The sequence below is a fragment of the Carassius carassius genome, chromosome 37 (genome assembly GCF_963082965.1).
Source record: "Carassius carassius chromosome 37, fCarCar2.1, whole genome shotgun sequence".
In the NCBI taxonomy this organism is placed as follows: Eukaryota; Metazoa; Chordata; class Actinopteri; order Cypriniformes; family Cyprinidae; genus Carassius; species Carassius carassius.
The window spans coordinates 17,789,301-17,804,039 of NC_081791.1; the positions used below are offsets into that span (position 1 = coordinate 17,789,301).

Genomic DNA, 14,739 nt, shown 5'->3' on the forward strand with positions numbered 1-14,739 from the left:
TTAAATACTGGTGTTTTAAAAGTGATTGCCATGGATTTAAAAATCATTTGGAAATCTCTGAAGCAATTACAACTGGAAACAGTACAGGTGCATTTAGACCCTTATTTCAATCATTAAATCCAGTTTGGACACTCTTGGATGCAATTATGAATCGTCAAGAGAATAAACGTACATGATTTTAATGAACTAGAGATCTGAACAGAACTAAAAATGTGTGACAAAAACATATTTTATGGGAGAACCTAAACCAAATTAATTTTTCTATTAATTTAAGATTTATTATTTAAAATCATATAAAAACTAAAGGGTTTTAAGAGTATGCTGAAGTGGTTAGATTTAAACATAATATAAAAAGCTATAAATGTACAATTGTTCAAAATATTTATACCCTAGATATTAATTTAAATATTTGCATGAGATTTCATTTAATTGTGTGTATGTGTGTGTTTCTGAATAAAGCAACTGAGCAAATTTAACATTAAAACAGTAATAACACATAGATGATTACACAAACTTTTTTTTCTACTCCCTTCAGATACCACCCTTTTGTAAGTGTCTAGACAAGATGATGTCATATTAGAGGAAGATAGATTGTTTGTGGCCTGGTTGTCTAGAAGTGTTCCACCCAAGCCTGACCCATTTCACACTGTCTCACAGAAGGGGGCCTCACTGAGTTATGGCTGTGTCTGCTCTTCCTCAGAGCATTCCTGACAGTAAATCTGAACTGTTACAGCTTGACATCATACGTGCTTTATACAAATGAAACCATTGAGAACCCCACATATGAGACAAATATAATTGGTCGATATTGGGTAAAGTCTCACAAACTCTTAAAGGGGATAGTCCACCCCAAAATGAAAACTTTCTCATGTTGTTTTAAACCTGTATGACTTTCTTTTCATATGTGGAACACACATACACACACTGGATTTCATGTTTTATGGGGGCATTTGGACCCCATTACATAGAGGATACCATTTACACACACACACACACATACACACACACAAGATATACACTGACAGAGAATGGGGTACAGTGTTGTTTTACACAGCTTTGATTTTCATTGTATGGGCAAACCATTCTTTAGAATATATTATTTTGTGTTCAGCAAAGAAATGAAGTAAATGATGACAGAATTTAAATTGTTGCGACTATCCCTGTAATGATAGGAGTACATAACAATTTGATCTATAACCGAACTACACTTTGGGCATTATTCAAATTATTTCTTTTCTCATTCATGTTAGGAATTCTTATGTTTTTCTTATATTATCTGTGATTTGCTCACAGGTTTAACATAGATAATATGTTTCTGCTATGACTGCTAATTAGTTTTGAAATAAACCCATAGTTTCCTGTAGCTAAACTTGTAGCGAATGCAAAACATATGCATTGCTTTAATCCAGTGTCTGCCAGTATAAGTTTGTATCTGCATAATTAGTTAATCTGCTGTAAATATGTTAGTGGTAATTTAATGTGTAATGAGAAACTGTGTGTTGTGATTTCTTTTTAATTCCAGTAACCAATGGTCAGAACAGACCCATCGTCTCTATTCCCTTCAAACCCATCCATCACCATGAACAGCTACATCACTTAGCAGATTCGTTTTCGGGGCTGCCAAAACAAAGTTTGGACTGCTGACATGAGAAATGGAGTGGCAGTAGGGAAAGGGAAACCCTGGATTTATGCTAAATGACGTGATTCGTACACAGAAAGACCTGACTGCCCTTTCCATTGCTGTGGAGGAGATAATGACACAGCTGTGCACCTTTTTAAGTCACTTTTTCCCTCTCGTTCAATCCCACAATGCACAAGGACACTTCAGCCTTGTAGATGAGAAGCATGAACGAGATGTAGTCAAGGTAACCATGGAGGAATTAAGCTTAAAGTAAGCTATAGCTGGTTATACCTTTAATGTTTTTCAGGGCTGCTTACATGCACTGAATTTTTCATTTGACATCTCTGCTCAACATTCATCACCTCCTTTGATGTGTGATGACAGCACTATTAAGTATGTGATAGAATTGACAGAGACATGCCTGTAGCTATTTTTAAATGCTACACTCCACAAGGGCTCACTGTAGCTTCGAGTTCTGCATTCATCATATTAGCACATAAAACTGTCAAACATTTGAACCACGGAAAGATGTTTACAATATGCGTCTCATCAATGGCATGACCAAACTTGCAAAACCGTAAAGGTTGCAACATTACGTATCTTAGGAAGTCACATCATCTGTTTGTCTAAAGAACAAGTCGCAGCTTTTTTGCCTATATAGTAAGTCAACAGAAAGACTTCCAAACAGGCCTTTCGCTGAACTTTGACCCTGCTAACCGTGGCAGTTTTAGGATGACTGCTTACTTTTTAGAGTTTTTTAAGTTTTCTTTGAGGATGCCAAGTCTTAACTATACAGGTACACACTGAATGAAAAGTTAGAAAGCTAAATTAAAGGCTTTTAGGCTACTTTATTATATTTTTAAATGAATGTTGATTTTATTTCCACTATTTTGCTTCTAAAACTGTATTCAGTACTTTGGCTTTATGTTACATCAGCCAAAAACCATCTGGAATTCTAAAGTATTGTCATTTAGAAGTGTAATATCTTTTTCTGTTCTTTTACTTTTGACTATTAGCAAAAACTGGACTTTGCTATTAGAAGAATGACATTCGCACAGTGGTTTGTGAGACTGACAGTGGCATGGAGCAAGTGCAGACAGAGCGTAAAAGACATTAATTCTATGCAAATAACTGGCGCAAAACCCTGCACGGTAGCCAATGGTTCTGAGTTGCAGGCTGTGACTGTTTTTGGTGGATTTATTGTTTAAAGGGATCATATGATGCGATCTCAAGTTTTCCTTTCTCTTTGGAGTATTACAAGCAGATTGTGCAAAGATAAGATCCCTGAAGTTGCAAAGACTAAACGCTCAAAACCAAGGAGATATTCTTTGGTTTTATTCTTAGTCTCTGCCCCCCCCCCCCCCCCCCCCATATATCTACATCACTATATGGAAATATTTGCGTAATGCTGCCCAAATGTTCACACGAAGAAAGAAGCCGTGGTTTCAGTAACCACTGTTAGTGTTGAAGCAGCCATGTCAGGCAGATGCTGTGTGTATCTTGGTGAAAGCAAAAGCACTTTATTTGGTCTTCCAAAAGTAGATGCATTTAGGAATCTTTAAGATAACTTACAACAGAACAGCAACATATTTTATGAACGACTGTTTCGTGAACCTATGAGTGGAGGACATTCTGACTTTTATGGAAGCAAAATAATGACTTATGTCTTTGAAACAAAAAAGCATGCTGAATAGCACTAACTGAAAAATAATGCATTGAATTAACAGTTCTTGCATTTTAATGCCTTGAATTTCCAGGGCTTGCATTGTTAGGTCCTGAAATTTTATATAGTTGTTCATTTAAGCTGTGAATATTTCAATTAAAAATATTTCACACACCTTTTCATAATTAAAAAATCAATAATTCATATTCACGTTCCAGAATTCACTTCCAAAATATTAAATCGGTTAAAAATACGATGTATAATATTCAACAGGCAAATTTCGGTCCGTTTTATTTCACTTTCCAAATTCGCTTCCACAAATTCAGTGGTTAAAATTCGGCAGATAATTCGCCCTTTCACATCCGGGAGCTGCAGGAATAGCAGTAGAGCACAGAGGCATGATCTCTATCTACTGTCAGTCGCTCACCAACAGGTGGTGCAAGCGGCTGTTAAAAAGGCCAAAGCAACAGGTGGATTAAGTAATACAGTTACAAAAACTGATCTGCAGAAATTAAGCAAGCGCTAAGTAGAAGTTTTGATTATCGGGGCATGTGGAAAAGCTGATTGTGCGTATGTTTATTTCAACCTCTTTGCTGTTACCAAGTAAGCAGCTATGATCAGCAGTTACTTCATCTTGGCTGAGCTTTCAACGTTGTTACGGGAAAGGATGAAGCTGAATGTTTAGTTCTTGTCACATGACCCGCGGTGCGCTTGCGGCATTCTGAAAGTTGAGATGTTTTTAACTCGATGCTGTTCAGACGCGCCTGGAAAAAACGGGCGCGTCGCACCGCGTGCGCATCGCGACCGCGTCGCTTCCATTATGAGCGCGCATACCGTGCGCCTACATTGGAAATAACGAACTTGAGCATGCAAAAGACGCGATAAGTGAACGCCCCCTAAGAACTGCGGTCTTCTACAGTACTTCAAATATGCCGTGGAGAATCACAGAAAGTGACCGAATTCAAGAACATTGTTGCAGCATCTCTCATGCAACGAATAAACACCGCTAACTTGGAGAATACAGTGAAAACTCCTCTTCTCGCGTCTGCCCTAGACCCTCGGCACAAACATCTCAGGTTTCTCGATGAAAACATGAGAGAATTAAGAAAAAAAACTTTATTTGAACATTATCAGAACATTTTCCTTGATGCAAGTGGTGCGGATGCAGCCGCCGTCACCAACGATGAAGAGGATGCAATAACAACTCGTAGGAAAAGGCTGGAAAAGGCTGAGCCAGTACTTCAGCGATGATTACAGAGAGTCCAGCCGAGACGAGTGGGAACAGTTCTTGCTGGAGCCATGTATTCCATGTATTCCACCAGATGAGGATCCAATTCAGTGGTAAACGAAAACACGAAGCGCTTCACAAAACTTATTCGCTTAGCACACCGTTATTTGTGAGTCCCGACAACGTCTGTGCCGTCAGAGCGCGTTTTCTCCGCGGCTGGCCTTATTGTTAACAGACTAAGGAGCCGACTTTCCCCCAATCATGTTTACATGCCCGTATTTCTTAACAAGAACATTTGAAAGAATAGAAAAAAAGAAAAAAAGATTTGCTGACAGTTTAAAAGTTAAGTGTACAATAGCCTAATTGCTGCAGGCTGCTTTACGTTTTTTCTTTGTTCACTTATTATTATTTTTTTGCTTTTAATCTGTACTTTTATTTGTTTGCACGCATTGTTAAAGGTTTTCAGCTACAAAACACGATGTGTAATGTTCAAGCTTATTGTGTGTAAGCTTGTTCAAAATGACGAAAACAAATGTTGCTGAAAAATGTCTGACTCATTAAACTTAATTTAAATAAACGAATATTCGAATATTCTTTTTTTTGTGAGCTCAAATAGTCGAATGTGATATTTGTGGAAAACGCCCATCCCTAGTAAGTCAGTCTTGTATCTAGCAATGTACTACAACTGTTGGAACATGAAAACCCTTTCCAGGGATCTTTAATATGTAAATGATTGTATACTGTAAATATATGAAGGGAGGTATTGGCAAAATCTCACCTGTAGAAAATCACTATGAGAAATACAAGATTAAGAATTTGACTGTGTTATTTAGAATTTTAATTAAAACACATTGGACCTTTTAACCCAGTCAGTGGAGTTGTCAGACGGTCCCTTGGGTGAGGTAGCACGTCAATAATTTCTTCAGTTTACATTTTCAGAATATACCTAGATTGTTTTTAACTCATTTTTTTATGTTAATATAAATTGGTTGCATATTGTTAAAACTAATCATGGTATTGATATCCTTGTGTGACTGTCGACTTTATAGACCAGTGGTAATGGAAATCAATTATAAAGAAAATGCAGCGCATTGGATTCTTTTTGATCCCATTTGCTTGCCTGTATATAGTTTGCATAATCCTCAATAAAATCTATTCTGAGATCTGAGGTCTTATATCACAGTATTAATTGACTGAGAAGCGTTACTCGTCATTGGGGAATTCTGGAGTGTGACGTGAGGGGATCCCCAGTATTACAGCACAGCGACGCACAAGCCATGACACAAAGTTAGGCAAACTAAACAACCGAAAGCAATATGTGTCTTCCTTAGATGTAATGTTAGTTCTGTAATTCAGCGTTGGGTAAAGCACAATTATAATCTCCTTTGAATGGATTGCCATTTTGAAATAAATTTAGTAGCAGAGCTACTGAAAGCGATTTTTTTTGTGCTGCAAATCCATTTATCCTTTGCTGAAATTTCCGCGTCTTCATGGAGAGAGCGCGTCATTGTTGCTTAGCCTCAGGAGCGCTTCTGCCCGAGCACTTTGGAAAAAAGGAGAAAGCGGCGCACATAGCCTTTTCCACGGGTTATTAGGCGCGATATGTGAATGGCCCCTTATTCATTCATTAATTATTTTTTAAATAAATTAAATAAATTATTTTATATATATAACATGCACTTTTTCTTGTTCCGTAACTTGCGTTCATATCCACATCTGTCTGTATATAGTTTGCATCATCAGTAAGATGTGAGTTTGTCTTTAAATCGCTGTCACTGTTAGTGCGCTGAGCCACGTGTTTTCTTTTCTTTAACAGATTTCTGAGGGAAACCGCGTGAAACCTTGAGCGTTCGTTCATATTTTACATCTGCTTAACTGTCTATATAGTTTGCATAATCATCAATAAAATGTATTCTGAGATCTGAGGTCTTATATCACAGTATTATTTGACTGAGAAGCATTACTCGTCATTGGGGAATCCTGGAGTGTGACGTGAGGGGATCCCCAGTATTACAGCACAGCGACTCACAAGCCATGACACAAAGTTAGGCAAACTAAACAACCGAAAGCAATATATGTCTTCCTTAGATGTAATGTTAGTTCTGTAATTCAGCGTTGGGTAAAACACCATAATAATCTCCTTTGAATGCTGCTTACTTGGTAACAGAAAAGAGGTTGAAATAAACATACGCACAATCAGCTTTTCCACATGCCCCGATAATCAAAACTTCTACTTAGCGCTTGCTTAATTTCTGCAGATCAGTTTTTGTAACTGTATTACTTAATCCACCTGTTGCTTTGGCCTTATTTAACAGCCGCTTGCACCACCTGTTGGTGAGCGACTGACAGTAGATAGAGATCATGCCTCTGTGCTCTACTGCTATTCCTGCAGCTCCCTGATGTGAAAGGGCGAATTATCTGCCGAATTTTAACCACTGAATTTGTGGAAGCGAATTTGGAAAGTGAAATAAAATGGACCGAAATTTGCCTGTTGAATATTATACATCGTATTTTTAACCGATTTAATATTTTGGAAGTGAATTCTGGAACGTGAATATGAATTATTGATTTTTTTATTATGAAAAAGTGTGTGAAATATTTTTAATTGAAATATTCACAGCTTAAACGAACAACTATATTACATTTCAGGACCTAAAGATGCAAGCCCTGGAAATACAAGGCATTAAAATGCAAGAACTGTTAATTCAATGCATTATTTTTTCAGATAGTGCTATTCGGCATGCTTTTTTGTTTCAAAGACATAAGTCATTATTTTACTTCCATAGACTTTGCTACAACAAGCTGGTGCTTTTGAATCAGCTACTTTAAGTATGATTTGTTATTAGTTTAAGTATTTGCTATTGACTGTTCAAATGCAGTTTTGCACGTCGTGTGTGTGTGTGTGAGAGAGAGAGAGAGAGAGAGAGAGAGAGAGAGAGAGAGAGAGAGAGGGTCACACAGTGGAGTCAGCTGTCTTAACCGTCCCTGGCTTGTGTACTGCAAACACATACGAGCTTCATCACTGTGTCTGTCAGGCGACTCTGTTCCTCTTTCGGGCTTGAATTAATGGTAAAACTACGGATATTATTAACTGTCTTTACATTTATTTTGAAAGATTAAGCTCAGGATTATGGAAAGGAGCGTTACATTTCCAAAGAGTGCTTGTGGTGTTCGGCCAATCACAATGTACTGGTTCAGTTAGCAAATCAGAGCAGAACCTACAATAATGTACAGTATTTATAAAATAATGTGTTTTTTGGACGTTGCATGTCAACACATTTTGGTATACCAAATACACAAAATAAGCATCATATGATCCCTTTAAATAAGATATTGTTATATACAGGAATTAAATTAAATTTTCAAATGTCATTTGAGACCTTTTATTGTGGCTGTATTAATATTAGTGTATTAAATTATTCATTGAAATTAAGATTGTGTCTTTCCAATGTCTTTCCACCTAAAAACTTGTCATTTAACACAATAATTTTGGACACCTCTTTGCATCAGAAATGCCCAAACCGACAGACACTGGTGTAGCATTTTGAGGGGTATTGTTCCACGCTATTGGATGCCCACAGCAACAACACAAGATCTTTAGCTGAAAAAAATAATGTCCTGTTACAATGTTATTATTGACCTTTCACTGACATTTAGTTTATGCTGAGGTTGCTGTTTTCCAAAGGATTGCCCCATATCATTAATACTTCGGAATCTGTAACTCGATGCTCTCGATGACCCTGTTCAGTAGTTATTGCCAGTCAAAGTTGTGCAGTGTATATTGGCACTGCCCAGAGACTGAAGATATTACTCATTGCAAGTCCTTCCTGGAATCCTAAACAGTCGGAAAAATGAGCTGACTGGGCTATGCTTTCAAATTTGGCCTTTGATTTGTAGAAGAACTCCCTCACTTTAATAAAATCCTTGCCAGTGTTTATTCAACTTATTTTATTGAAATATTTTGCCAGGACAGCTAAGTGCAGCTCCAACCTAAGCTCACAAAAAGATTACAAATGTCCAATATAAGCACAGATGATTTAAAGAGAGTCCAATGTAGCCACTATAAACAAGCATGGGCAATTCAGTTTTGAATATTACTTTACATGCACAGTATTTTAGTTACTATGTCCTACATCTTTGGTTTTCAATGAAAGATAAATGATAAATTCAGAAGTGAGAGTTGCCCAAAAAGTGGTAAAACAACATTTGAAAATCACAAAGGTAATGGAAAGGAAGAGCAATAACCGTTGAAAAGTCATCAATCTTAAAATCCCATTGGAGAGCATGACTGTTTGGAGCTTCCATACTGAGTGTGTGCTGAAAAAGCAAAACCTTCCATTAAGTTGTTTCCTGAACCTCAGAAACATCCCTGTGGGGGAAGAAAAAGAGACAAGGGCTTTTCTTTCACGTCAGATGGCCTTAGAGAGTTGGCCCAGTTAAAGTTCGCTGCCACACATGTCAGAGATGTTGTTTGCAAAGGCCAGAGTTTAAGTGGAGATCTTTTCAGCTGCTCTTCTTCAGGCTGTGCTAAAGTGCTGGAATCACTGCTGAAGGTATGTGCTGTGAAGACCACTCCAGCTGAAGACCCCCACTCTCTTCAGACTACAGGAATACATTCATAAGTACAGTATATGCTCAAATTTACTCTTCAATTGCCATTATGTGTGTTTTTTTAATTATTAAATTAGAAAAAAATATATATATTTTCATATATCGTATATTGATAGATATTTGTTGTTGATGCACTGCTTTTTTCCAAAGTTTAGGTGTTTACATGTATACTATAAAGAATATTGAGTGCATTTGGGTGCAATGTCTGTCAGTTTGTTTAAACCATGAGTTTTTGCAGTATAACTCTTGCTGAAAAAACAAGATGTGATTTATTCTGTAAGGCAAGAGTACAATCATTCCTTGCTTTAACGAGAAATCTGATGTATAAATTTGTAGGCTGGACAATTGATATAATAATATTATAATGCAGTTGTCAAATCCTAGGCTTACTGCAGTGCAATATCAGTCCTCTATGAGAAATTATTGGTGTAACTGTCTTTTTTAATATGTATTTTTTGGTCTGTATTGTGTGCTTCTTGCTAACGGACCTTGAGTCTGGAAATAAAATGAATTGAATTAAACCTAATGTCACCTTTATTGTAAAAATGTTAGTTTTAAATATAAATGATATTTGTAACTTACAATTATATATAAATGTATTTAAATGCACTTTATATGTGGCAATTTGATCATTTTTGCCTTTTAAACGTCACACAAAAATAAAAAAAAATAAGTTTTATCACTATTTTCATCACTTTACCTCATGTTATCTCATTAAAGGATACTTTAGGCAATTTTTGGCCAACTGCAAAAGTTTAGCTAACAAAACAAGTAATCTGCTTATTATATCTTTATGTTGACATGTTTATTCGGTTACTATGGTCTAAATGGTCTACAGAAATTGCAGGATTAAACTCTACTTACCCTCGAGTAGGCACTGTACTGTTCCTGATCTTATTTTACTGGCTAATACAGTGAGAGATTGTTGACACTGAATTCTCTTTCCACAAATAAAGCACGTGTAGCCAACCAGACGGAAGGCAGATGATGAGTTTGGCCTGCGTTCAGCTGTTCTTTGCCGCCACGTTGTGGACACTGCCGTGCAGCACAGCATCTGTGGCGGTGAGCAGCGCGACACAGCTGCTTCATCTCAGAGATGTTTCTGTGGAGGCCCTGCTGAGGAACAGAAGCGACAGCAGCGCGCCTCGAGCGCGGCGGAAACGCTTCATCTCCAGTAAAGAGATGACGGCCATTCTGGACTATCACAACCGCGTGCGCTCACAGGTCTTCCCACCCGCGGCAAATATGGAATATATGGTAGGACATTTTTATTACCGTGGGACTACCTTTTTTTTTTTTTTTTTTTTACATTAGGCTACTAATGTTTTATGGTTATCACATACACAACATGACACCCCCCCACCCCAAAGGTCTGAAGTTCACCATACACATTTTCGTTTCATAAAAGTGGACTGTATGACTTTAAATAGCATTTCTTCTGACAGTTTGTGAAATCAAATTTGTATTAAAAGTTTATTGAACAATCTTCACCTCAGTGAATTTAAGGGTCAGCGAATCATTTAGTTGAACTCGAGTCTGATTTATGAACGAAAAATTCAGATCAGTTTTAATTGAATCAACTAATTCATTAAAATTGAACCCTGGACCACAAAACCAGTCATAATGGTGAATTTATACATGATCTAAAAGCTGAATAAATAAGCTTTTCATTGATGTTAGGATAGGACAATTATATTTGGTCGAGATAAAACTATTTGAAAATCTGTAATCTGTGGGTGCAAAAATAAATAAATGAAATGAAATTAAAAATAAATATATTGTGAAGTAACCTTGAAAGTTGTCCAAATGAAGTTCTTAGCAATGCATGTTACTAATCAAAAATAAATTTTTGATACAAGGAAATGTACAAAATATCTTCATGGACGGAAAATAAAATAAAATATCTTCATGGAACATCATTTTTACTTAGCTAATATACTAATGATTTTTGGCACAAAAGAAAAATCTATAATTTTGACCCATACAGTGTTATTGTTGGTTATTGCTACCAATCGACCTGTGCTACTTATGACTGGTTTTGTGGTCCAGGATCACAAATATCTGATTCAAAAGAATAGTTTCTCATGATTCAGACATCTTTATGGCATAGTAAAGCTGTCATGTAAAATGTAAATTAATGTCTGTTCCTCATGTTTTATGGACAAAATTTATGATGATTTTTCTTCCTTTTTGTTGCTTATCCCCTACATTTTCTAGTCACTGTGATTGCATGGGTCTTTTTTAAGTGAGAATTTTTTTTAATGATTTGTTTATCTGTCCTCTCTCTCCTTTGTGAGCTGTGGGATGAGAGACTGGCCAAATCTGCAAAGTCCTGGGCTGCTCAGTGCATTTGGGATCATGGACCGCCTCATGATTTGCAACACATTGGACAGAACCTGTCCATCATCTCTGGAAGGTACAGACCCTTACAACAACCTACTATACAGACAGTCATTTATCAGCATGAGTGAATATCCAAAAACCATGTTAGTTCTGGATCCTATCTACACTTTCTATTCTGACTGTGATTGTTAATATTTCTTTCATTTTCCAGATACAGATCGATCATTGACCTGGTAAGATCCTGGTATGATGAAAGACACTATTTCTCCTACCCCAACAGATGCAGTGGCTCTGTCTGCACACACTACACTCAGGTGGGTCTCCAAAATATATGTAATATTGAATATTTTATATATATAATAACATTATTTATATTAAAAAGTCATTTTTATTGTACATTTTAATATTTTTTAATTATCTATTTATATGAAAAGTATTATATTTAATTAAATACAGACTCTTTTCAGACATTATATTAATTTTAGCAATGATTTTTTGATTCAGATGGTGTGGGCGGCCAGCAATAAGATTGGGTGTGCTATCAGAAGATGTTCAAACATGTATGTTTTTGGGAGTATGTGGAAACAGGCCACCTTTCTGGTTTGCAACTATTCTATCAAGTAAGAATTTTTACTGTATTCATCAATACAATATCTTAATCTTAAAAATGCAGGAAGTAATGGTTTATTTTATGAAGCAGATTTGGGGAAAGAAAAGGGAAAATAACCAAACACGTACATGTTCTTCTTCTGTTTCAGGGGGAACTGGGTTGGAGAGGCTCCATATAAGACAGGGAAACCATGCTCTGCGTGTCCCTCAAGTTATGGAGGATCATGCAATAAAAACCAGTGTGACTCCAGATCCAAATCCAGAAGAAATGCAAGTGGTGTTCGAGACTAACAGATAAAAAAAAAACCCTTCTCTTAAAAATTATAATAAATATATAACTAAAGTTTAAGTCTAGAAACCACTAAAATGTACATTTTACAATGCAAATTATTCCGTATTTTTCGGACTATAAGTCGCACATGAGTATAAGTCGCATCAGTCCAAAAATACGTCATGATGAGGAAAAAAACATATATAAGTCGCACTGGACTATAAGTCGCATTCATTTAGAACCAAGCACCAAGAGAAAACATTACCGTCTACAACCGCGAGAGGGCGCTCTGTGTCTTCAGTGTAGACTACAGGAGCAGTGAGCAGCATAGAGCGCCCTCTCGCGGCTGGAGACGGCAATGTTTTCTATTGGTTCATTTCTCTTGGTTCATTTCTCTCGGTTCATGTCAAATTAATTTTGATAAATAAGTCGCACCTGACTATAAGTCGCAGGACCAGCCAAACTATGAAAAAAAGTGCGACTTATAGTCCGGAAAATACGGTAAATGCTATAAAATGTCCAAGTAATTAAATGTGTAAATGTCAAATTGCATCAACTATTACTGTTTATTACCACCCCATAGGTGTCAAATTTAGTATTTTTTAAAATTACTTTTTAAGTTGTGTAATGTTTATCATTTGTTTTTGTTTTTTTCAAGGCTATGGACTGTTTGCACTGTTTTGCTCATAATTTGTTTGTACTAAGTTGCATCGCAGTGACAATTCAGATTGGGAGAAAAGCACTTATGTTCTTTCATCATTATTATTATTTTGTCCTTTTTGTACAGTTAATAAATTTTCTTTAGATTAGGAAAAGTCATATGTTCATTGGTTTCTAAGTTACTATCTTTTTGAAATGTCTATTGCACTCATGTCATACAGAGGACATGACTGCACTGTAAACACATTTGTCCTCATAAAAACTATCCTTTTATTTACATTTTCTCTTATAACACAGACAGGCTGTTGCCGACACCCTCCCAGCAGGGACATAGCCAGTAAGTAAAAGAATAAAGAAATAAAATAAATTCAGTAACGAAACATTTATGAATTTCAATCATATATTATTAGAGACAATTCATATTATTAAGGTGTATGTGAGTAGCTGGTCAAGGATCAATATTGAGAAGCAGAATGAAACCATCTTTTATTGCCTCATTAATGTGCTCAATCCATCTAAAAGAGACGGATCTCCTGTAAACCAAAACTAAAAGGCTTTTAAAGCCATAAACGAAGTGCTGGGCCACTTTCTCTAGTCTCTTGTATAGTGAATATTTTACCGGTAATTGAAATCATTCATCTGAATAAGAAAACATGAGTATATTACAGTTTTTTTTTTTTTGGTTCAGTAGGGCATCGATCAAAGTGTTGGCTTTTGAATATGCACATTCAAGTTTCTTTTATTCATCACTTTTAATTTGATTAAAAGTAACAATAAATGGTGTTCTTTCATTGCTTTATTCATCAGATAGAATCACAGGTTCCACAATCAATAATAATTACATTTCCATTGTTTTATTTATTTCCCCCCACCAAATCAGCATATTAGAATGTATTTCCATTTATATTTTAACATATATTTTAAAAGAAAACGGTTGTTTAAAATTTTTTAATAATATTTCACAATATGTTTTTACTGTATTTTTGTATTTAATTATAAGTCAAATGTACAAATAAATATTCAGCTTTGTCATCACAAATTACTTTTTTAAATATATTAAAAAGGAAAACAGTTATTTGAACTTTAAATAACCTTTCACCATAATACTAATAATATTTACTATTAGTATTTTTTTTTAATAATGCAGCTGTATAGAAGTATTATAAGGCAAATGGACACAAAGGTAATGAAGAATTTAGAGTGAAGGTGTTTCTTTCCAAGTGGGAAAAATCTGAAGTTTCAAAACACTTGACTTTCCCATGAAGCTGCTTAAAAATGAAAGCAACATTAGACTTGTGTAACGCTACACATCTGTCAGAAAGCATCAGATTATATTCATGGGAAAAGCTGTTGAAACTAACATAGCATCTGTTAAGAAAAAGTGGCAGCATATTCACTGAAGCACATGGCCTCATATGAATGCATCCAGCTGTATAAAATTAAAATTGGATGGCATTGGTCTAATGGTATCTAAGCTTCAAACACAAAGGCAAAGATGAAGAAGAGTTACAATGAACTTCCATCTGTCTATTAAAGACAAATAATTGCATTATAGTGGAAATGAAAGCTGATATGAGGCATGTTGTCAAACAGTACATTTGGATTACTTCTTGTCGAAGTATTGGGAATCAGACAAATCAAAATTGCTAAATGAGTCAGTGCAAACCCTCCACTCCTTTCATTTCTCGTGCTTGACTAAACAAAACTCTTCCTACCCTAATGATTCATTCCCG

General features: G+C 35.9%; 1 protein-coding gene across 1 annotated transcript; it reads left to right on the forward strand.

Moving 5' to 3' along the window:
• The first annotated feature begins 8,066 nt into the window (after positions 1–8,066).
• r3hdml (R3H domain containing-like) lies at positions 8,067–12,465 on the forward strand. Its single transcript, XM_059527941.1, has 6 exons — positions 8,067–9,134; positions 10,080–10,380; positions 11,421–11,539; positions 11,678–11,780; positions 11,971–12,086; positions 12,225–12,465. Exons 2-6 carry the CDS (start codon positions 10,108–10,110, stop codon positions 12,364–12,366), a joined length of 753 nt encoding a protein of 250 aa, XP_059383924.1. The 5' UTR covers positions 8,067–9,134; positions 10,080–10,107; the 3' UTR covers positions 12,367–12,465.
• The last annotated feature ends 2,274 nt before the right edge of the window (positions 12,466–14,739 follow it).

Coding starts and splice junctions, on each gene's coding strand:
- r3hdml (XM_059527941.1), top strand. CDS start 10,108: ATGATGAGTTTGGCCTGCGTTCAGCTGTTCTTTGCCGCCACGTTGTGG. Junction 10,381..11,420: donor CGGCAAATATGGAATATATG/GTAGGACATTTT, acceptor CTCCTTTGTGAG/CTGTGGGATGAGAGACTGGC. Junction 11,781..11,970: donor TCTGCACACACTACACTCAG/GTGGGTCTCCAA, acceptor TTTTTGATTCAG/ATGGTGTGGGCGGCCAGCAA.